We start from the raw sequence: 25,215 nt of genomic DNA on the forward strand, positions 1-25,215 counted from the left end.
AGACCTAGAAAACAAACCCTAAAAAGCAAAAAGCAGGGGTCCCCATGTGCAATGGGGCGATGTGTGAAAACATCACAACAGTTCCATAGCCTAAAAACATGCTTGTTAAGAACTAAACGTTCCAAGTTTTCACAACAGAGACTTTTTCAATTGTGTGCCTCGGAGATCAATGTGTGAGAGTTTAACATTTATGATGTTTGATGTCAGACTAGATATGTATCTGCAACAATATCTTGATTTGATTGCTACAAACTTTGAAATGTTTTGCAAGTTTTACTTCCATGTTAATTCTCTATTACTTCAAGATGGCTGCTAGTGAATACAAGTAATCCATTCTTTAACAAATTGAAAAATGCAAAACTTAAGAGAATCTTCGTATCGATAAAAAATAAATAAACAAATAAAATTGACCACGGTCATTGAAATGATACAAACTGTCTGCAACAAGCTAAGAGCCTGTCAAGAATGGCTAGCATGCACTTGTATGGACCCAAATAGATTCATAATATCAACAATGATATGAACTATTAAATATAAATATACAAGGTTATATATTGTAATGGTGGAAAATTAGGGTTGGGTTTAAATTAAGATAATAAAACCACTAAATAACCTAATTAACCATTACATTAGGGAGGAGAGGAATCTAATAGATCTAGCCTTAAAAGATCAAGATTCTGATCAGATTCTAGGCTCCTTTTGATAGGGGCTTTCTCCTTCCCTAGATTGAATTGATTTGATTGTTGAAGATTAGGGCAAAATAGGTGATAAATGAAATGATCTAGCAAAAGCAGTAAGCTACAAATGCCACACGGAGCCACTAGCCTAGATCTAGGCAAAATAAGATGTCTAGAATCCGCTCTCAGAAGTTTGGCCTGATTTTTCAGGACCAGGTAGTATCAATTCACCATGGTCCTCCGAATTTTTTGTCGTTGAAAACTGAACCTGTTCATCTCTGTGAACTCTATCGATCCTCCCGAACACAACTCTATACCTATTTCTTGCACATAGAAAGAAAGGGGAAATTGTTGGGAATAGGGGTTTGCCTAAGTCAAACCCCGATTTAGGAATTAACCTTGAATGAAATAATGCAAATACTGAAATAAATGTTGAATAAATATACCTCAGATCTGCAATTGTTGATGATGATACTTTGCTCTTTGAATGTAATCACAAATGTTGTATGTAATGGCATCACAAACACATGAACATGAAAAACCCTAATCACACACACATGCTTGCACAAGATTGATGTAATTTTGCTCCACAGTGGTTGAATGATGAATATGTAGACTCGAATGCTACATATATGATGGTGAATAACATTTACAATAAATATCCCATATAATTAAATATTATATGCAAATCTTTATTGATTAGTTATTATACCTATTTATTGGATGACTCATTGCAGTTATATATATGTACCAGACTCCTCTTGAGGAGAGATCCAAATCCTTCCAATCTGAATCACTTAAAATATATCCCTCTTGCCCTACATATTCTTCCTACCACTACATTTGAGATGTTTGATATCAGACTGGATATGCATCTGCAACAATACCTCCATTCAAACACTACCAATTTTGCCATGTTTTTACAGAATCTTCTTAATTCCACCATAATTCTTGAAGATAAAAAATACCACTAAACTGTATGCTGGATAAGCAATTCTAACAAGATCTTAAATGCAGTGGAAGAAGAAATGGAACACTAACAATATAACAAGAGAAGTTGCCCTGGCAAACTCTTTCCCAAAAGAACACAGCTAAAAAATGCACACACTTCTATATTAACTCAACCATTCACAATACAACAAAATATTTTACACTTGTGCTTAACCCTAATGCATTTACAAGAATTTATACACATCAGTATGGGAAACTGCTAGGAAGTATTACAATACAATAGGTATAAAAAAGCCACCTCACCCCCACACCTGGCCAATGCCTCAGGTCCCACTAATTGTAGCAGTTTATACAGTCTATAAGTGGTGTAAAACATGAAAAGGGTACAACACATCAAACAACTCTCTTTTACTTCAAAACGGCTGTTTTTTAGTTAAAACTGTCCAATCTAACAAATTGATGAATGCAAAAATTAAGGAAATCTTTGTATTTACTCAAAGGCAAAAAAATAACAAGTCATTGAAATCATACAAACATTCTGCAACAAGATACCAGCCTGTCAAGAAGGTTAACATGCCACTTGTGCTGACCCAAATAGATTTCAGCCGAATGACAACAAACTATTCGATATAAAAATAAGTTAGATGAGATAGTGAATGACATTTATGAGTTTGTTATTATACTTAATTAAGTGGATGACTCCTGATAATATATATGTGCCAGACATTTAGAAGGCAGTTCTAAACCCTAGCAACCTGATCTGCTTAAAAATATTTCTCTTGCCTTGTGCATTCTTCCTACCACCTTCTCTGCACCTAGAACTGATAGAGAAAAATTATATAGTCGGATTAAAGAAAAATTGAAGCGGTAAGAACTGCGTTAGTATGATAGATTTGGAGTTGGAGTTTTTCTTCATTGTCTCAATTTGCATCTATCATCAGCTAAAGCCGTAACTCGGATAGGTGGTCTCATAACACCCAAGCAATCTATTAAATGTATATTCTCTTATTCTTCAGATCAGAAACTGCTCTGAGATGTTTCCCACACTCCAATTCGTCCTTTAAAACCCTGTTTTTGTTAACTTTTACTATCAGGGGTTGAGACTCTAAGTAATATCAAATTAGGCATGATTTTTTCACTGTTAGACCACATTTCAACTAGATTGCACACACTTCCAATCTTCTAAAGTAAATATCATATTAGGAATTATTTTTTCACTATTAGACCACATTTCAACCATATTGCACACACCTCCACTCTTCTCTCACTCCTATCATAGATCTGGCTTGGACATGTGTTTGGACTTTGGAAACTGGAATGTGTGCATTGTCTTGCACACTTCATTTTATTTTTCTGAAACCTGAAGCCTTTGTTTCACTGCTGTAGTTAGCCACCAAAAAGGCAAAGTGGAAAAGATCAAGCTAGAATGCTTTTAGTTTTAGACTTCTTGTGCATCGTACCTTTTATTTTCATGCATCTTACTTTTTATTCTCAAGCAACTTACTTTATTCTAATGCATCTTGGACACCTGTGCCCAAAAGATCATGTTTATCATTGCACAAGGCATTCTAGTGTGCTCGGCAGATACTTCAGTTAGCAAGGACCTTCTAAATGTTGTGAAAACCCAAAAACAATATTTGTAAATATTAAAACAACTTTTCTTTCATCCTTTATACCTTTTATTCTTACCAATCTTTAGCTACACTAAATTATTTGTCTTCCGCTTTTGGTCTGCTTTACTTAAAACTGATTATCTTATTTGTCTACATCAATTTATTATAGGCAAATCCTGTCAATAGAATTTCTTCCAATACAACTTTACTCTTAACAGTAGGCTCATTAAAAGTCTTACATCCCCTGGTTATATCCTATTTGTCATCTATCCATAAATGGTTGCTGTTCCTTAAGTTCAACTATCTACAAAATGGATATTTGCAAGAACTTCAACTGTAGTCTTAATATCTTAAATCCGAGAGGAATTGGAGCACATACTCTTTCACCCATTGTGTAAGACACAACAGATTGCACTGAAAAAGGACAGAGAAGTTAATGTATGTGCATTACAACTTGTGCTGTTGGAATTTTTGTTGTTTATGTTGTGACTGTCATTGATGGACACACACTTGTATTGAGATCCCCTTTATATGTATGAGCTCAAGCTCAACCGGTATTTGTTCCAACCGGTATGTTGTATTCTAGTCTTTAGACTAGTGGTGATTTTGCAGAATGTGTTTCCCGGTCTGAAGCGGCATGTCGACCCCAAGCGGTTCGTAGATCTCAAGCGGTACGAGGGAGCAAAGCGGCACAAAATTCTTACCAGTCTTCATTTTTGTCAAACCGGCAACCAGTATTTTGTATGAACCGGTAAAACTCTGTGATGAGTTACCAACCGGCATTTTGTGATGAGTTACCAATCCACCGATTGTTTGACGGTGCCGACACATTGACGGTGCTTTTTCTGTCGTGTTAATGAGTATGTCTAGATTCATTGAACCTAGGAAATTGTAATGTAATCCTATTGGACCGACATGAAATCAGATTCCTTTAAAAGGACATCATGTCTAGGGTTTTAAGTTGTTGCTGAAAGGGTTAATGTCGTGCTGGGGTTTAAGGTGGAAGTTAAGTTGTTGTGAGAACGATCTTATCTGAGAAGATCAAGTTGTAACACAGAGAGAGAGAGAGAGAAGACTGAAGTAATGCTAGAATGCATTAGCTGTGAGCAATACTGGATCTAATCAAGTAGTTTGTGCTATTAGATAGATCAAACACTTGTTGATTACTCACATCTTTGACAAGTCTGTAGCCCTTAACCGGGTAGGCCTCAAAGCCTTTGTAAAATCCTCTAACAAGGTGGTTCACACTTGTGAATCTAAAATCCTCTAACAAGATAGTCTTTAATCGGACTTATCTCCTAACAGAGATTGAGATTCCTCACAGGATCTGTTCTGGTGAAGAACATTGTAAGACCAAAACCGGTCTGACCTTAACCGGTCTGGTTTCTATTCTGCAGATAGTGACTTGTGAGTTCCATCTCACCGTGGTTTTTTCCCAGTTGGGTTTCCACGTCAAATATCTTGTGTTATGGTTGTATTGCTTTTGTGGGTGAATGCTTTATTCGCATTTTGATTTGCATGTGTGGTAACCGGTCTAACTATTAGACTGCTTTACCGGTTTATCTTTAGACTGTGTAAGTGTTTTAATGCATTGATTTTTGGCATACTAATTCACCCCCCCCTCTTAGTATTCATTAATTGGTATCAGAGCCTACCTTTCTATAACTTTAACAGCTTGGAAAGAGATATGGGGGAATACACCATGAGGGAGCTTACTCAACGGCTCACTAAGTCTGAGCAAGCCTATGATGATCTTATGGTCAAATACAAGGCATCTCAAGCAAAAAGGAGAGAACATGCAGAGAGGCTGATGGAACTATCTGAAAGTAGTTCTGAAGATGAAGCTAACATGGAAGCCATGATTGCTGAAGTGAATAAGCTGAATGATTCAAACTACAATCTGAGAAAGGAGTTGGAAGGACTAACTATTCGGTTTAGTCAAGAGCTTGAGAACCGGAGAAAAGCTGAAGATCTGGTAAAGGACAGAGATCATGAGATCTCCAAGTTGAAACAAGAGATTAGTGCACTGACTGCTCGCCTCCATGAGAGCAGAATGGAAACGGAAGACATGCAAGGAGAACTGAACATAGCCATCTCGGAAAATGCAAGTCTAATGGAGACAAACACTGCTATTTCCAAAGAACTCTCTGAGTCAAAGGAAATACTTGCTAAGTTTGGCAAAAGTACTGTCAAGCTAGAGCAAAAGCTTGAGTCATCTAGACCGGCAAAGAATACCAATGGTCTTGGTTTTTCTGGACATGAGGAAGGAGAATCCTCAGGAATAAATGCTGAAGCATCAAAGAAGCAACCGGCACTCAAAGGAAAAGGTAAGCAAAAATTCAAACCTGTTTGCTTTAACTGTCTTAAAGAAGGACACACTGCCAATGTATGTAGGAGCAAAGCCTACAATAATTTTCCATATTTTATCAACAACATACCTAGATCCAGTAAGTTCAATGGTCATTGTTATGCATGCAACAAGTTTGGGCATAGAGCATTTGAATGCAGGTCTATGATGGATAACACTAGAAGATATCCTCAAAGGACCCAAGGAACTAGTCCTGAACCTTTTGTGAACCGGAACCACAACCGGTTTAATGTCTTCAATCATTAGTTGAGAAGCGGTGGTCATCAAGCCACAACCGGATGGAGAGAAAATTGTATGATCTATCATGGTCATGGTCACACTGCTGCAACATGTAGAAGGAAGAATGGAAACATGTACAATGGACCTTGGAGAGCACCTGGACTTGTTTGCTATCACTGCAACAAACCGGGCCACATTGCGAGATTCTGCAGAAGCAGAAAAAGTATATCTGATGATATACCGCTCACTCGGGAAGGAGAAATCAATGTTGAAAAAGTTCAAGGGGACATGAACAAAACCTGGAGGAAGAAACCAACAATGTTGGAGAAGGAACCGGTTTCTACACCTAGTGTGAAAATATCGGAACCGGCAAACTAAGCCTCAAAGGCTTAGGGGGAGCAAACGGCAAAATGCTTTCGAACCCCCGGTTGACACCGGTAAAAGACCTTAACCAGTATGCAATACCTGTCGCTTGGCAGAAGACCGGAAACGGTAAGAAGGCAAATTAGGGTTTACGCCCTAATAGAGGAGCATTAATGACAATAGGTGAGAGACATGTATAAAAGCATTTTTCAAATCATTTCTCACTATCTGTTTTCGAGCGAAGAGAAGTTTTCAAGTGCAGAGCGAAGAAAAGGCGATTTGAGCTAAGATTTCAAGAAATTGACATACCTTGAAAGAGATTCAAATCCAATTTGCAAGCGGTAGTGGAGAACACAAAGCGGTGATTTGGCAACCGACGGAAAGTGAAGTGAAGCAGAATCAGGAAGCCCTAAATTTGCGTTTGAAAGGTATTTTTCGTGTTCTTGAAATACTCTACAATGGCTTCCGCATCTCATACCAGTTCGAGTACATCCATAGAGTCAGAAAGTTTTATTCAGAGGAAGTCCAAATATAATGCCTTATCACAAGTTCCAACTAGAGTCATAGTTGAAGAGGGAATTTCTGATTATATTGATTGCAAAATAGAAGACTTCGGGTCTTTAGCTATTCACACTCAGTTAGGTCTATTTTGCGGCAAGGACAAAAAAATCAAACCGGAGTTTAGTGTCTTAGAGAAGAAGAAATTCCATAATGCAGTATATTTTCTGGAAGATTTTACGGAAGATCACATCACGATTATTTTGAGCAGAGTCCACGGTGACAAGATGTACCTGGAGAGGACGCATGATATTACGCCTCGGGCAATTCATGCAATCACCGGTTTTTGTAACATAGGGGAAGTGCCAGCCCTGAGAAAGGTGAGCAAAACCGAAATAGCCAAGCTCACCAGTTCAACCAGTGACTCACGGGGTATGACAGTTAATCCTATCAAGGATGATCTGGTGAAATACGTCTGTATGGTGATAGGATACAAAACGTTTTCAGCCAGCAGGATTAATTCTGTATCTGCTGCAGCGGTAAATGCCGCTTACCGGATGATAAAAGAGGATGCATCTTTTGACTTATGCACCGGTATGCAGAGGCAACTCCTGTTGAATCTAAAGGCAATCAAACAAGACAATGCACTGAGATTCAAGTTTGGACAACTACTGGTAGGGTTGTTCTTCTATTTCCAAGGCTACTTTCCTGGAGTAGGAGATGTCCAGTAGTCTCCTGACCAATCGGTAACCAAGCAGATTAAGGAAAGCGTACAAGCCATTGGAACGGGTTACCCTGAAGTACTGAACAAATATTTTGATGAGTTCAGAAGAAAGATGAGTCAGAGGGTAAGAATCTCAGGTGACATAGTGAAGAAATACGAAGATGACATCTGTTTCACCATTCAGGTGGACAAATGTTTAATGGAGGCTGTTGAGCCTAGAATGGAGGAAGTAGAGCCAATGGGCTATGAGGTTATGTATGACATACTGGAAGGGTATGCCTCAACCCTTATTGCCTCGCCTCTTGATCCAAAGGCTAAGAGGACCGGAACCTACTTGGAGAGGATTGCACCGGCTGAAGAACCATCGGTTAAGAAAGGAAAAGAACCGGCAGCAAAGAAAGCCAAGGCAGTGCCTGCAGCATCAGCACCGGCTACCACTACAACTCCAAGAGTGACCAAGCGGTCACCGGCAAAGAAGAAACCGGAGGTAACACCAGCAAAAGTCTTCAAAAGAAAGAGGAAGACTAAGACAAATGAACCGGACACCGAAGAAACCGAGTCTGATGAAAAGCCAAAGAAGGCAAGACAAACAAAGAAGATGAAGAAGAATGAACCAGCAACATCCGCACCGGTAAATATTGACATCTCCTCATACAAACCTTTGACACATTTTCAAAGGACAGTTAAGAATATTAGGAGAAAATTACTTCATGATTTAGTAGATTACTATGATGATTTCAGTGATGAGGAGGAGGAATTACTACAGGAAATCATTGTTTATTTGTGCAAGAATGACCAGTCGCCATCAGAGATTAAATCTCAAACACCGGCTTCTTTATTTAAAGCATTAGATAATAAATGGTGCATTGCCATTGAAAAGGAACAGGAGATTAGGGAGAAAGTCTTTTCACAGTACTTTCCCGACCTCTTGAATTCAAAATTGTTTGATGTATTGGATCAAAATAAAGGTCTCTTCTTCACAAGGAGAAGAAGACACTGGCTGTTGGAGGGGAGAATTGATGATGTGGAAAAAGACACTCATCAGCATATGAATCATGCTGTTATAGCTCACAAAGCACGAATGGCCAACCTCCAAGCGGAAAAAGAACGGTTATTTCTAAACCGGATGAGGTTTTTGATGAGGAAGGAAACCTGGTGGAAGAACCAATCGACACTATCGATGTCGATGCCCTGGATGTAGAAGATGTCACTCAGGACATACCTTTTGAGGGAACTGAACAGGGGCAACAAGCCGAACAGGGCGGTGAATAGGCTAAGGACACACAGGAAGCGGCAAAGGAACAAAAAGAGAAGAAGAAGAGGGATGAAGATGAGAAAAAGAAGAAAGAGGAAGAGAAGAGAAAAGAGGAAGAGGAGAAACGAAAAGATGAAGAGAAGAAGAAGCAAGAAGATGATAGGAAGAAGAAAGAAGAAGAGGATAAGGAAGAAAAGAGAAAGAAGGAAGAGGAAGAACAGAAGAAGAAGGAAGAGGAAGAACAGAAGAAGAAGGAAGAGGAAGCAAAGAAGGAGGAAGAAGCAGAGAAGAAAAAGAAAGAAGAGGAAGACAAGAAGAAGATGGAAGAGGAAGAGAAGAAAAAGAGAGAAGAGAAAGAGAAAGAAGAGAAGGAGAGGAAAAACAAGGAAGAAGCAGACAAGACAGCTGAAGCAATGAAGAGCACACAGATGGAGACTCCTAAGGCAACCGGGAGCCAAGCCAAACCGGCTGCTATCTCGAGTCCTATTGATCTCCAATCTGCAAGTGAGTCTGAGCTTATGCAGAGCATCAAGGTTGCCCAAGGGCGCCTTGAAGTCATTCGCAGGAAAAAGGAACAGGACATAATTCAGGCGGCTGTAGACACCCTTACCGGTTTAATCCCCGGTACTAATCTTTCAGACACTGAATCATCACTAGCACAGCTCAAACTGCTATGTACTATAGTGGATGATCAGGTGCAAAGCCTGGAAGAAGCAGCTGAGGCCAATGTCAAGAAAGAGCACCAAAAGGCTCTTAATGTTGCTCTGGTGAAAAAGATGAATGAGCTTAGGACTGAACTGCTGAAAGACCAAAAGGACATAAGGAATGCCTTGGATGAGGGAAACTTTCTACTCAAAAAAATCTGTCAACCTCATCTGTTCTGTGATGATGTGCTAGCCAAGAAGCAAAAGCTTCAAACGGACTTACAGACCTACTTGGGCACATTTAAGACACCTTATGATTCCTTTGCAGCATATGGGCAAACTGTCCACCAGTTCCAGATCCAGTCAGCCAAGATGGAGCAAGAGATCAGTACACGGTCTAGGGATTTGCAGGAGCTTCAATTGGTTTTACTTCCACGACTGCAAATTCTTCAGAAGTGTTATCTAAACCTAGATGCCTTGACAGTCACACAAGAACTGAGCACAGTTGATGCCATGGAGGAACAGGTATCCCAGATGCAAACAGAGAAAGAAGTGGCAACCTCCCTACTTGAGTCCTAGTCTCTATCCATGAAACAATTTTTGTAGGACTATAAATCGGTTTTTGACAAGTATTATTCATTATTGTCATAAACTTTTTATATATATATATATGGAAACGGGATTATTCAGCGGTACTTTGTCATTGTTGGCCAAGGGGGAGAAGTATCTGGTTTTTGGTTTTAAAATTTTGATCTTCTGACACAGGGGGGGAAGTATTTGGCTTTGAAATTTTGATATATGCTAATATGCTCTGATGTCTCAATGATTATGTTCTGTATGCAAAATTGCTATACACTGTGTTGATTAAGGGATAGTGTATATGCTTAGGGGGAGCAATTTTGTTAATGGCAAGTTTTTGTTGTAAAACACTTAGATGTCAAAATTTTATTTTCCTAAGTGTTGCCATCAATGCCAAAGGGGGAGATTGTTGGCATTTTTGTTGTTTATGTTGTGATTGTCATTGATGGACACACACTTGTATTAAGATTCCCTTTATATGTATGAGCTCAAGCTCAACCAATATTTGTTCCAACCGGTATGTTGTATTCTAGTCTTTAGACTGGTGGTGATTTTGCAGAATGTGTTTTCCGGTCTGAAGCGGCATGTCGACCCCAAGCGGTTCGTAGATCTCAAGCGGTACGAGGGAGCAAAGCGGCACAACACATTCTTACCAGTCTTCATTTTTGTCAAACCAGCAACCGGTATTTTGTATGAACCGGTAATACTCTGTGATGAGTTACCAACCGGCATTTTGTGATGAGTTACCAATCCACCGATTGTTTGACGGTGCCGACACATTGACGGTGCTTTTTCTGTCGTGTTACTGAGTATGTCTAGATTCATTGAACCCAGGAAATTGTAATGTAATCCTATTGGACCGACATGAAATCAGATTCCTTTAAAAGGACATCATGTCTAGGGTTTTAAGTTGTTGCTGAAAGGGTTAATATCGTGTTGGGGTTTAAGGTGGAAGTTAAGTTGTTGTGAGAACGATCTTATCTGAGAAGATCAAGTTGTAACTGAGAGAGAGAGAGAGAGAGAGAGAGAGAGAGAGAGAGAGAGAGAGAGAGAGAAGACTGAAGTAATGCTGGAATGCATTAGCTGTGAGCAATACTGGATCTAATCAAGTAGTTTGTGCTATTAGATAGATCAAACACTTGTTGATTACTCACATCTTTGACAAGTCTGTAGCCCTTAACCGGGTAGGCCTCAAAGCCTTTGTAAAATCCTCTAACAAGGTGGTTCACACTTGTGAATCTAAAATCCTCTAACAAGGTAGTCTTTAATCGGACTTATCTCCTAACAGAGATTGAGATTCCTAACAGGATCTGTTATGGTGAAGAACATTGTAAGACCTTAACCGGTCTGGTTTCTATTCTGCAGATAGTGACTTGTGAGTTCCATCTCACCGTGGTTTTTTCCCAGTTGGGTTTCCACGTCAATATCTTGTGTTATGGTTGTATTGCTTTTGTGGGTGAATGCTTTATTCGCATTTTGGTTTGCATGTGTGGTAACCGGTCTGACTGTTAGACTGCTTTACCGGTTTATCTTTAGACTGTGTAAGTGTTTTAATGCATTGATTTTTGGCATACTAATTCACCCCCCCCCCCCCTCTTAGTATTCATCATGTGCCTCCTTCCACACAAACAACATGGCTGAAAAGAAGAGCACACAAAGTTACGAGATATAGAGACAAAGCATACAAACTTGGATGCTTCCCACTTCCCATCATGTTGTGCTTGAGGAGTCCGAAAGCAATAACACTTTTAGTGCGAGTGGTAATGGCACTGCTTGTGCTTCTTCAAATATTCCTACATAATCTAATGTCAATGATGATCATGATATTTGATTATTTAAAAAATAAATGTGACTTTGAAAACTGATTCTTGAAATTGATATCATTATTTTAACATTGAACTTGTAGTTTGAACAATGAATATTTTATAATATTTATTATTTATGTTTTAAATGGCATTCGAGTTTATGGTGATTTTGTTGATTATACGATGCTATGTAGTATTCTAAACTTAATCCTTGCTTAAGTTACTAGGTTCATGTATTGAGTCCTGAACCGTACCCAATTGGGCCAAGCACATGAATGGGGACAGGAGCGGCTAGGGTGCTCCCAGGCACGCCAACAAAAAAGGCTACCACAACAAACTTAAAAAGTCATTTCCCTTATTTTCCTCCCATGTCAAGGTCGGAAAATCTGACCTTGACAAGGGATTTTCCTTGTCTAGGTATCACATTCCTTGGAAATTCTTTATCATTTTTCCATACTTAGCATTTTCCTCACTCCACATTTCTTGACAACTTTCCTTGCATTTGACAACTTTTCTTGTATTTGACAACTTGGAATCTTGTGAATTTCCTTATCTTGAATTACATTTCCTCACATTTTAAAGGTCACCTACCTAAGATTACCCTTAGTCTTGAATTTGGATAATTTATAAGGAAGTCTGCTAGCATTGGAACTTGCCTTTAAATTGCCTTGAAATAATGCAATTTAAAATATTTAAATTGCCTCCTTTGCTCAACAATATCTCGATGATAGTGCGCTGTAATGTCCCCTTCTCACTGATGTTCTTTCAGAGGTCCATTAGCCTATTCCTGAGACCCGTAGGCTAGGTGGAATGAGTAATCAGGGTCTAGCATCGATGAAACAAGGACTTACTATTTTTAGTAAGTCAGGGGATGACCGTTCTGGTGCCATTGTCCGACCGAACACTCCTTGCTTTGCCTCTGGACGCGATGATCATATTTTTCTGAGCATTAATTCTTGACTTACTATTTTTAGTAAGTGGCTGGGTGGCACATTTCTATTTTTGGCAGTAGTCAGGGGTTTGAATTCTGCAGCAGTTTGTGGTCGTCTGGGTTCAGTTTCATCTTGGAGGTGATAATAATCAGTGCGGGAGATATTTGCAACATAATTAAATATTATTTCCTTTCCTAAGGTTAATATTTAATTAATCTATTTATTGGCTGCTGGTTTATTAAATTTGGGATTAATGCCTGTTTAATCCTAAGTTTGGGCGAAATTCAATTATTTTATGGGATGTGAAATGTTTTTTTAAAAGGGATATTATTTCACTTTACATCGCCATTTTGTGCCTAAGTGTCCAACGTGGGTCCTCCCCTCTCTTGGGCGTGACTTTTGACTTAGGGAGTTGGGCGCTACTCTTGGGTCCACATGAAAGTGGAATGAAATTCAAATGCAAGCGTGGAATTTGGAGGGATGTCATTTGGATTTGAAGAATGAAGTTATAAATATGAGGCTTGGGTTCCCATTTGCACCATCTTGAAAATCTGTAATGTTATGCTGCCGGATTGGCGACAGAACTTGAGGCTTCGGAGTGCGTCTCCCTAGTGCTACCCGGTATCGTACTTGAAATACAGTACCTAGCTGTGCCTTGTATTCTCCTATCGCTTTCAGAGCTTTGCCATAGACATCTTGGTGTTGCAACGATTCTGGACTTGCTGGTTTTGCCTGTGGCTGAAACACATTTTTGCTCACATCTCTCTGCTGGAGCATCTGATAGTTATGGGTATTATTCCTATCTTCCTTCCCGTCACTGGCAAATAAGTTTGTAAGTTTTTAGCACATTTGTTTGAATATTGATTTAATTATGCAAAATCGAAATTCCTAGTCTAGGCGTGGGTTTTTTGGGTTGCATTGGGATGCGTGCAAAATAAAAAGAGGGTTGTTTGGGGTGTGGCTGTGATTGGTTGTCATTGTATTGGATGTATGGTGGGATTGGGCTTGATTTGAGTCAATTCGGGTAAAAATTGAGTGAGTTATGAGTATTTTCATGTTTTCATGAGCTGCTGGAACTGTACTTTCAGCCTGCAGAGCAGTGTAACAGAAAATTACAGTATTGTGTAGAAATCTGCAGTTAATCTTCTCATCTCATCTCCATATTGTAAGGATTGTTTCAGTAGTACTGAGCATCCCATTCTATCTGCTTATTTTGTAATTCCCACTGCATAAGTGGAAGAGGCTGGCTTGCCGCCTTCTCAGTTTTGTAATTCAGTTTTTTTTGATAAATAGTCCTCCCGCTGAAATATGTGGTAGAGTGATGTTTTAATGTAATGTCCTCCTGCTGAATAAGTGGTCGAGTGATAAAGTTCAATGTTTTGGTCCTCCCACTGAAATATGCGGTAGAGTGATTGTTAATGTAATGTCCTCCCGCTGAAATACGCGGTAGAGTGATTGAACTTCTATTTCTTGTAATATTTCCCTTGGTCGGTTTACCGCCAAGAAGTTGAGTTTCTATCCTGCTGGATAAGCAGAAGGGGATGGCTTGCCGCCCATGCAGTTGTAACGTTCAGTTTGTTTATTGATGCTGACGATCCCCGGAACATCGTATGCTCTCACCCTCCCAGTCTGGGCTCTCGGTGAACAAAAGGTGTAAGGGTTCCCTTTAGTTGTTTTGCTTATTACTCTAACCTTAACGGGTAATTGTTGTGGATGAATTGCTATTGGCCTGAAAAATCCAAAAAAAAATTAGTGGGATATTACATGCGCAATCTAACTCTACCCTTTAACATCAATGACAATAATTGCCAATAATATCAAGGGCAGTTATTTCTAAAATAAAATATATATAATTAAAATTAAATTAAGAGTTCAAGACAGCAATTAAGAATGAAGGGTTATACTCTTTCAAAAGGTAGCAATTGTGAAAGGTTGTTACTCCTTCAATAACAAGGTATAAAGGGGAGATCATTTCTTGGGGAGAGAGCATCAATCGAGCATAAAATCATTCAAGAATTCACTCATCAATCCTTAAAGAAATACCAATCAAGCATCAAATCATTCAAGCATTCACTCATCAATCCATAAAGATATATCAATCAGCAAAGTTCAATCAAGCACTCAAGCAATCATTCTTGAATTTGAGGAAGTGACTTGCAAATAGGGAGGCGGAAACCCCTTCCAAGTTTGCAAGAGATTAAGGATGAAAACCCTTATTTCTCTTATCCAGTTTGAACAAAAGCCCAAATTTTGATCACAGAGTATGAAAGCTCTCCAAGGTGCACTAAGAGTTTAAGGACGAAAACCCTTGAATACTCTTGGCAAATTAAAGATGAAAACCCTTGATATTGCCACTGCTGAGATAGGGACGAAAACCTCTGATACAGCAGATTTGAAAGCATTTCCAAAGAACTCAAGATATGATTGAATTCCAAAATTATGTCCTGATTTATTGATGTGTTATTATAATAAATTCATAATTTTTGACAAAGCCATTATCGTTTAGGGTAAGGATTATTGTTTTAAGACAAAAATCAGGAATATCCTAAGAAGGTACATTACAAGATAATTTTCTATTAAATTTAAAAATTCAGAGACATGTGAAGGAGAGAATAACTTTAAAATAGGTGATATATTTGCAAAAATATTTATAGCTGAAGGCCATGCTTAATCACATGCATACAAATTCAGAGACATGTGAACATGAGATCAACTTTAGAAATAGATGATTAGTCTCATGTGTACACATGTAAGTGTGTTTAGATACAGTAAGGCTAATAAGTGTGTGTGCGTGTGTGTGCGCGCACGTGCGTGTGTGTGTGTGTGTGTGTGTGTGTGAGAGAGAGAGAGAGAGAAAGAGAGATTACCAAATTCTCCAGAAATTCTCGATCTTTAGTGAAACTATGCATTTCAAATTGTTCCACTCCAAATCTTTTACCTTGATCCCGACCTTCCTTTGTAATGGACCTAATACCCACCTGCAATATAAGGAAAAAAATGTTAAAAAGACATACTCATTATCCCTTTTATATTCTCCTGAAACAAAATTCAAAACATAATAATCCTATAAGCTAATCTTTCCACATTGGATATTCACCCAAATAAATATTAACCTCAATCACTACCCCTTAAACTCTATCTGGGGATTACAAAAAGGAGAACAACTTAATACAAAGAAGGGAACTATCAACTGTACTGGGAATTATTTTTATTGAGAACATGATCATGGAATGGCTTGTCAAATAACTTAATAAGTGAAGTGCTTTTCAGAGCTTCAAGTTGTAAAACTGTTCCTAGAAGTGTTTCATGGCATCTGGATCCAATTCAATTTTTGTTTACAAAAGGAAAACCAAAAGGTTTGGGCATGCATGGTTTGTGAAATACACTACCTGCAAAAGTCGTCTTGCATGACCACCCTCCATAATCCGAGCAAAAGAAGATGCATGTGAGTATTTATTTCCTTCAAAAGCATGGTATATATCAGGATGAGCATCGAAATGAAGAATGTCCACAGGCCCTCCAAGGTACTCTGTAACAGCTCGAACAACAGGGTAGGATATTGAGTGATCACCACCTAAAACCAGTGGACGGAGAGGTGCCTACAAAAGAAAAGAAAATGTGTTACCATGGAAATTGTCAAGGATAAAAGATTAAATTAGAACCAAAAGCAGATTTGAAGAAAAGAAAAGAAAAGAAAAGAACCGTAGAATATTTCACAACTCCAAAGGTTTTTAAGACGACCCTATAGAAGCAAATGTTTTGACTGAGATATTCAGCACACTACCTAAATGGTTATCAGACTTATTGTCATGAGCTCAGGGGTTAATGCTCCATTACCATTATCAACGTATTGCTTACAAATACATTTTACTAGATAGGGATTCAGCCTCACCTCTTCCATCACAAATTTTACAGAATCGCTGATAGTTTTCATTAATCTTTCATCATCTATACCACAATCTCGCATTTCTTGAACTGGAACATCTCCAACATCAGTCAATACTTTTGGATCTTTCAACTCTTTTCCTGCATCACCATGATTAAGACAAATATACAATCAGTACAATCATCAGCAAGCACATTTTCCTAGCAGCATCCAATCCAAACAAGACCTCAAAAATGTAAGTCATTAAATGAATTTCATATGTTCAATTGAAAACAAATTAAAGAACTGTAAAGTTCATCAACCCCAACTAATAAAAATAACTGAATAAATGAATTGAATCAGGTTCATCTAGTTTCCTTTATAACTCAATTCAATAAATGACATTCAGAATGTATGTATCTGAGCTTGCTTTTATGACCTTTGACTAAAATGATATAACTCATTGCTGTGCGTTGTCATGATTCCTAAATCTGAAAATGCATAATGAACAGAAAACAATACTACAGAAATTAAATTTAAAAATAAAGAACAGAAGTAAAACTGTTTTTTACTTTTATTTTACCTTTTTCCTTTATGAAGACTGATAATATTCTTGAAAGTTGAAAACAAACTGGTTATTTAGGGAAACAATAAAATGGCAGTTATTTTCTAATTATCAACAGACAATATCAACTCCAATCAAATAACCTCCTAGGGCAATATAGGCCTAGCATTGAATAGTCTTCCGTGACCCTTCACAGTGCACACAACCATGACCTCCCAGACACCCCTTTCCTCTAAGCGTTAAGGCCTTACTTTTGCATGCAACATATTAGATGCTTGTAACTCACTTGTTATAACAAATTTCTTAGTAACGTCCTCTGACATCTAAGATGCTTTGTTATACCCTAATCATTATTTGCAACTCTATATGACATCTCAAATACTTTCTAGCCCCATTCATTGTTTCTTTGTAACTATGACAGTTAAGATGGTTCATTATATATCTCCTTGCTATTCTGTGTGACTCTTATGACATGATTCCTTATAAATCCTTCATTATGAACTTTACAAGACAACCTGCCTCTGATAGCTCCTATAGTTTAAAGCATAGAAGCAATAGTTGGGAAAAAACCCCGATTAATCAGCAATCGGGACTGTTCCCGATCAATTCCCCCACCGATTTTTTTCCGATTATCAACGATTTTTTCCATTTTAAATCGCCAAAAAAAACGCGATTAATTGCTGCGCGAAATCCCACCAAAAAAACTCTCGCCGTGAAAACCCTAGAATGTCCGCAAAAATCGATAAATAGACGAAGTTGAAGCCGAAAGGAAGCAATTAGAAGGTTTTTTTTGGTCACGCGACAAGGCATTACTAGCGACTTCAAATTTTGAGGTATTTCTATTTAGTATTTACGATTCTTCCTATACTAGTTCCAAAGATTCTAAACTGTAAATTCCTTGACCATGGAGACTTGCAGGACAATAGCTACATGTATGAATTTTCTGTATGTTTGCCATTGTTATGTATGTATATGTTTGCGGGAAACTCATATTAAAACTAATATGAGACTACACAAGAGAGGTTTTTTAAGAATGGAGACTTGCAGGAAACCTAATATTAAAACCTCTCTAATATGTTTGCCATTGTTAATGTATGTTTTAATATATGGTTTACTTTTAATAAAATTAAGATTATTGATATATGTTTTAAGATTAGGTATAAATTAAGATTAAAACATATATGTTTTAATATATGTTTTAAGATTAGGTATAAATTAATATATGTTAAAATCATAGATTTTTAATAAATGTTTCAATTTGATTGCTATGGTAAATGCCATCTTAATATATGGTAAATGATATATTAAGATTAGGTATAAATTAAGACTAAAATTGATATGTGTTTTGATATATGTTTTAATATATGTTTTAGTTTTAATATTAAACCTCTTTATGTATAAATTAAGAAACTAATATGAGTTTGCCATTGTTATGTATGTATATGTTTTAAGAAGTTTGCCATTATTGCACATGTATGTTTTATTTTCTGTATGTTTGTTATGTATGTATTATGTATGTATGAAACTAATATTGTAATGTATGTATATGTTGAATGGTCATTGTTTGGGATTATGAATTAAATGTTACGAATGATTAAGATGACTTTGTAATGCAAGTACATTCCCAAACCATTAAGAATATTTGAATAACAATTACGGTTAGAAAATTCAACAGAAGAGGTTGCATACAAACTGTTTGACAAAATGCCTATGAAGCATAATTTGAGAAACATTGCCAGTTTGTTCGGGATTTTGACAATAACCTGGAGTTTCAACAATCCCTTCCTCCTTCAATGGCCTCACATAAAACCTCTCTTGTGCAGTCATAGTGAATATAAAACCTCTCTTGTGCAGTGATTTTCAGATTTTAAAAAACAATACAATAACAGGTAATGTAGGTAATCTATCACCTGACACAGATTTCTGATTAAACATAATTTCCGATTAAAACATCTCACATCTGACATAATGCTGATTAGAAAATAGTTTCTGATTAAGAGAACCCAACATGTGAAAAAAACTTAATCTCAATTAGAACATAATTTCCTACAATTCATGTGTTCAAGTGTCTATTTTATTTGCCTACAATATCTCTATGCTATGAAAATGCCCTAAAATATATAAAAAAAAGTAGTTTTCGATTGTTTTTCTGCAATTTTTTACGTTTTTTTGTAAATCCGATTTTTTCCCGATTTTTTGAAAAAATCTCATACTTTTGTTTTGCCGATTAATTCCCCAAACGATTATTGCTTCCTTGGAACTTTAAAGTACTTTCTAATACAAATAACAACTAATTCTAGTTCTCACCCTAAATACAACTATGATGATCAACTTACCACCCTCCATAAATAGGTATGCACTCAAAGCAATTGCAAAGCTATATACTGAGGAACTTTCAAGCCTTCTCAACAATTTCTTGAACTTCTATTGGTAAGCATTGCCCCCAAGGAATTTAAGTAGGCTAGTAGATTATTCAGAAAATAGTTCTGATAGAAACATATTTTGTATAAATTTATAGGGGCTTTCAATATTATAAGCCCACATTCTTTGGCCACATATATGTAAAGAACAATGTATCCAACTTTCAACTCCCAACAAGAGAAATGTGCTATATTATCCATAGTTTCAAAACTTGCCGAGTACTCGCAAAACTTGCAAGCCACAATGACAGGCAAGTTACTTGCCAATAATTTGCAACGAGTTTTTATAAAACTCACAACAATTTTTACTTGTAAAATGTGTAAGTCAATAGAGAAAACCATGATTTTCACTTCATTTTTACAAATATTGGCGATTAAGGGCACGCCACAACTTGCACTTTGAGATGTGATTTCAAACACTCACAAGTATTCCTCTTTCTTTTCTAGTATTCTTTGTGTCAGCAGATGTGTTGGCACATAATTTTTCAACTATTTCTTCATGGAGCAAAGTTAGTTTGCTAAAATCTTTACTTTTTTTGCTCAATTATTCTTGTGTTGGACATATTGTATTTATTCTAGATGTGAATTACGAAATGATAATTCATTATTTAGAAAGGAGATGAAAAATCCTTAAATAGAGAGTACAAGCGATGTTTCTATAAAAGAAACGATCAAGAACGAAAACCAAAAGGAAACTTCCTAAAACTAACTAGATGACCATTAGACGCTAATTATTACAATATTACTTTAATACCCTCCTTTAATGGTCATTTTACTAATTACCCTACAAAAGACTTGACATAATTTTCTGGTCATTTGGCCACAAATGCATAGAAGGCCGACTCCTCTTCAGAATGCTCTACGACATGAACCTGCTACTGAGACCCTCCCTGGTTGGACTTCTGATCAGCCAACCGTTTTCTACAGATATTTTGTACACGACCAAGTTTACTACAATAATGACATGTGATAGGATTTAGATTCTTTGAAGAATCACTAGGTGCACTTTGTCCTTTCTACTAAGTGGACTTGCCTTTGCCTTTGTCCTTGGCAATAAACACCTGTTCCGCACTAGTTGTGTCACTACTACTACCAAACTGTTGTTTCCACCTGGCTTGCTGCAAGAGCTTATTGCAAAATTAATCAAACTTCAAGTCAACATTAGTGTATCTAATGTTGAGAGTTTTGATGAAGTGCTCATAGGATCGTAGTAAGCTTTTGAGCATGATAACCACCATATCCTCTTCTTCCAACTTGCGACCAATGGCCTCCAATTGATCGTGAATGTCTTTGATCTTCACAAGATGATCCTGCAAAGACATCTTGCCATCCATTATAATCAAGAACAACATATCCTTGAGGAAGAAAGCTTTTGCCAAACGGCACTTCTAGAAGCATCTCATCAATGACTAATAACTTTAGCAACATAACCGCTCCACGGTTGCATTGATCAAACTTGTCCTAGTTTTTGCCTCCTACTATGGGACAAGTAGAATTACCTATAACAATTTGGTCTAGACACCGGTACTAAAAAATAGTGAGCATCCTCTACTTCTAGGTATTGCAGTTCTTGCCATTGAACCTCTGAGTTCCTTCCAACATGATGTTGGATAAAGAAGCCATACCTCCCATTATCCAGAGACAAAAACCAAGATCAACTTCTCAAAAAACTTCAATTTTTGTTGATAAAAAATTGGCAAATAAAAAATTGGCAAAAAATTGAAACCTATGATTTTGTCCAAAAATCGTCAAAAAAAGCTATTGTAAGAAAGCACCACAATTTTGTGAAAAAATAGTTTAAAACTCAATGCGATGCTGAAATCACACACGATTTTGTGAAAAAATCAGCAAAAACCTTTGTTTTGTTGAAAAAATGGTTAAAAACCTTCGTTTTGAGGAAAAAAAGGTAAAATCTGTCGTGTGTAGGAATTCATAAAAAAGCTAGTCACAAGCCCAAAAAACAGATCCATGATCTCAAAAAATCAAGCAAAAAGAACCCACAATTTTTGTATGAAAAATTGTGCAAAAAACGAACAAAAAAACCACGATTTTTGAAGAGAAAATCATGCAAAAAACACTAGGCGCAATTGTGAAAAACACCAATTCTGACAAAAAGAAACCCTTGTCGCTTCAAGTAGAAAAAGACTGAAAATCACGATTTTTGTTTACAAATTTAGAAAAAAGAACTCCTTTGCATGCCGCAAAACAACCAAAGTTGTCACACAGAGGAACAATCAAATCGCGCAAGAAACAAAAAAAAACCCTCATCAAGATCATGCAATTCTACAAGAAAAATGTGTGACAAAATGGTGTCGTAATTTTTAACTTGCAAAAGAAAAAAAGTCAAGCAGAAAAAACCTTGACACACCCTCGATTTTTCAAAAAAAAACTATCCGAACACACAAATTCAACGCAAAAAAAAACCTCATGACTCTACAACCAACAACGACGTGATTTCTGCAAAAAACTTGACAATTTCACCAAAGAATAAACCCTCGATTTTGACTATAAGAAATCCGCGATTTTCAAAGAAGAAACCCTCAAAATTTCCCAAAAAAAAAGGTCCTTTGATTTTTCTTTAAAAAAATTCTTCACAAAATTTTTCAAGAAAAACCACGATTTTTCATAAAAAATTGTTTCAAAAAACTTCTAGAAATAAATTCCAAGTAATGAAACCACATTAAAAATTCGTCAAATAGTTACCTCTACTCTGATGCCATGAAATGATAATTCGTTATTTACAAAGGAGATGAAAACTCCTGAAATAGATAGTACAAGCGATGTTTCTATAAAGGAAACGATCGAGAACGAAAGACAAAAAGAAAATTTCCTAAAACTAACCAGATGACCATTATATGCTAAGATTACTATATTAATTTTAATAAATTATATAGATGGATCAACAAATGGTCACTTATCCAAACTTCAAAGTTCAAAATATCATACTTTGTTATGATACTATACCAGAAACGATAGCAATTCTTATATGCCATGAATCTATAATGTCGAGAAAATGACCAAAAGATAGAGAAAAAAAAAGGACAAGATCTTAGCAAACTAACTTGGTTCCAAAAAATAATTCTGATTTTTTTGGCTTCAAATCAGAAATTTTATTTAAGAAAATCACAAGTTCAAACAACCTACAAGCTGTGTATTCAAGCCCACAAATCATTTAAACTTACATATAAGCAAAATTTCTTTTAAAAGACATGCATGCTTGAATTTTCACAATTATAACTGTGAAAATTCAAGCCTGCAAGTCGTTTAAATTTGCAATATGAACAAAATTTTAAAAAATTCATCTAACTTCTGGTCTCCATGAACAAAATTCTATCAAACAATCTAAAAGCTTCAATTTTCACAATTATAACTATGAAAATTTAAACCTACAAATCATTTGAACTTGTAATATGAAATTTTTTTAATTAAAATGTTAAATGACTAAATGACTTGTATGCTTGAATTTTCACAATTATAAATGTGAAAATTCAAGTTTGCAAGTCTTTAAATTTGCAATACAAACAAAATTTTAAAAATTTACATAATTTCCCACAACCAACATTCTCTTTAATCATTAATCTCTAAAATCTTTTATTCACCAATTTTTTTTCTTTTTTCATTTTCAAATTTAGGCTGCTAGCTAGATTATTACAAATTTATCATGTTGTCTCCCTTTTGCTAGGCTTCATTTTTTATTTTCTAAAAGAAATATGGATTCCAAAAATAGAAAAACTGGTGACAAAGGGACTCTTGCTAGAAACATGGAACACCAAGTGCAATGTCAAAAGAGGTTATTTGTACCTATTTCAATAAGCCTATGACCGGTGCCATAATCAACTCAAAATCACCTGGTAAAAGACTACTGGGTGTTTTTCTTGATTCTCTTCTTCGTGTGTCCCAAAGGAAATTCCTTTCTTTTGTGAAGCTTGTGGTAGCTCATTTGTCAAAATTTCCTCTTGGAATATATCTGCGTCCATGAGGACTTCTTCTGGTGTCATATCTCTTTGATTTTCCAAGGATGTCTGGATCATTCCCACAAAATTAGGAGGTTGTTGTGTAACATTAAATGCATTGGATGGCATCCCTGGCTCCTCTTGAATAACACTGGTATTTGTCGGGGCATTAAGTACTTCTCTATTTGTTGTGTTTTGTGGGGGCATCTTTGAAGTGACAGTTTCAGTTAGACTGCCCAAAAGTGCTTCTTGAATCTCGGGAACTTTCATCAGTTCAATCAAGGGCAAACTGACCTTTATCCTTTTAAATTCCTCTAGCACAAATGAACTTACATTCCTTTTAAATGCCCTTCTACTTGGACCTACTCTTTAAAGACATAGGGAAATTGAGTTGGGTGATGAATGTGGTTAAAGATGCAAGGAATATCACAAAGCATATCTACAATCACACATGGGTCCTAAATCTTACGAAAGTATGCTAATGGTAAGGATCTCATGCGATTAACAGACACACACTTTGCTACTAATTTCCTCACCTTACAGAGAATATTAGCTACAATGCACAGCCTTAAGCACATGTTTGTGAGTGGAAAATGGTTGAGGGGAGTCGTTATTGTAGGAAGGTTTAAGTAGAGAAAGTCATGAAGACCATTTTTATAATAGATTTGCCAAAGTCATGGAGGAAATTATCTATATAAGTTTTCAAACTTTGATTTCTTTTTTGTTTTTTCTAATGTTGTAATTTGCTAATTTTATTAAATTTAGTTATTTAGGTGTCAACAATTTATTAAGATTCTACAATTGGTGGATGGGGATCAAAACACCATGGGCTATCTATACAAAGCATTGGATGAGGCCAAAGAGGTGATTCAACCAATGTATGGGTTGAATAAAACCAAATATAAACACATATGGCACATAATTGATTGAACATGGAACTGACAACTCCACCAACATATTCATGTTGTTGCCTACTATTTGAACCCCAAATTTTGTTTCTTCCCTTCTTTCAAAGCAAATGGAGATGTTGTTCTTGGCCTCAACACATGTTTTGAGAAATTGGTTGATGGTGATGACCTTTTAGACCTTATACTTGATGGGATACAAAATTATAAGGTCAAGGCAGCATTATTTTCTTCAAATTTTTGCATTCGTAGGAGAACCACTCTACACCCAAGTAAAAAATACGTGATTGATTTTTATTTATTTATTTTAATTTTATAGTTTACTAAAATCCTTACTAAATTATAAATGGCAATATCCTTGCAGATTTGTGGTGGGAAGATTATGGTGCCACAATGAATGGTCTTCAAAAGTTTGTCATTCACATTTTATCCCAGCCTTGTAATGCTATTGGTTGTGAACATGAATGGAGTGTTTTTTAGGCCATTCACACAAAGGAGCACAAAAGGTTGACCATGAATGACCATTTCTATGTGCGATACAACCTTTGGTTGCATGAAAAGAAGGCACAAGCACAAGTTTTAGAGGAAGCGCTTGACCTTGATGACACTTGTCCATATTCAAATTAGATTGTTGAACCTAATGATGTTGATGTGGGTCCATTGTTAACTAATGATTAATTAGTTGATTTGGAGAGCAAGGCAACCGAATGAAATGTGAAAGTGATAGCAGAAGAGGCAAAAGGCAAGGTTTACATGAAGCACTTAACCTTGATGACATATTCAAATTATATTGTTGAACATGATGGTGTTGATGTGGATTTGTTGTTAACTAATGAAAAGTTAGCTGATTTGGAGAGGAAGGTAGTTGAATGGGAAGCG

General features: G+C 36.6%; 1 protein-coding gene across 2 annotated transcripts in view; it reads right to left on the reverse strand.

The window, feature by feature from the left end:
* Window positions 1-25,215, reverse strand: part of LOC131038219 (arginase 1, mitochondrial) — a 62,461-nt gene that overhangs the window by 15,800 nt on the left and 21,446 nt on the right. For both annotated transcript variants that reach the window (XM_057970575.1, XM_057970574.2), the window contains exons 4-6: window positions 16,521-16,654; window positions 16,018-16,227; window positions 15,496-15,606 (exon numbers count right to left, since the gene is read on the reverse strand). In XM_057970575.1, the coding sequence (XP_057826558.1) occupies window positions 15,496-15,606; window positions 16,018-16,227; window positions 16,521-16,654 (455 nt within the window). The remainder of the gene's footprint in view (window positions 1-15,495; window positions 15,607-16,017; window positions 16,228-16,520; window positions 16,655-25,215) is intronic.

This window comes from Cryptomeria japonica, chromosome 10 (genome assembly GCF_030272615.1).
Source record: "Cryptomeria japonica chromosome 10, Sugi_1.0, whole genome shotgun sequence".
Classification (NCBI taxonomy): Eukaryota; Viridiplantae; Streptophyta; class Pinopsida; order Cupressales; family Cupressaceae; genus Cryptomeria; species Cryptomeria japonica.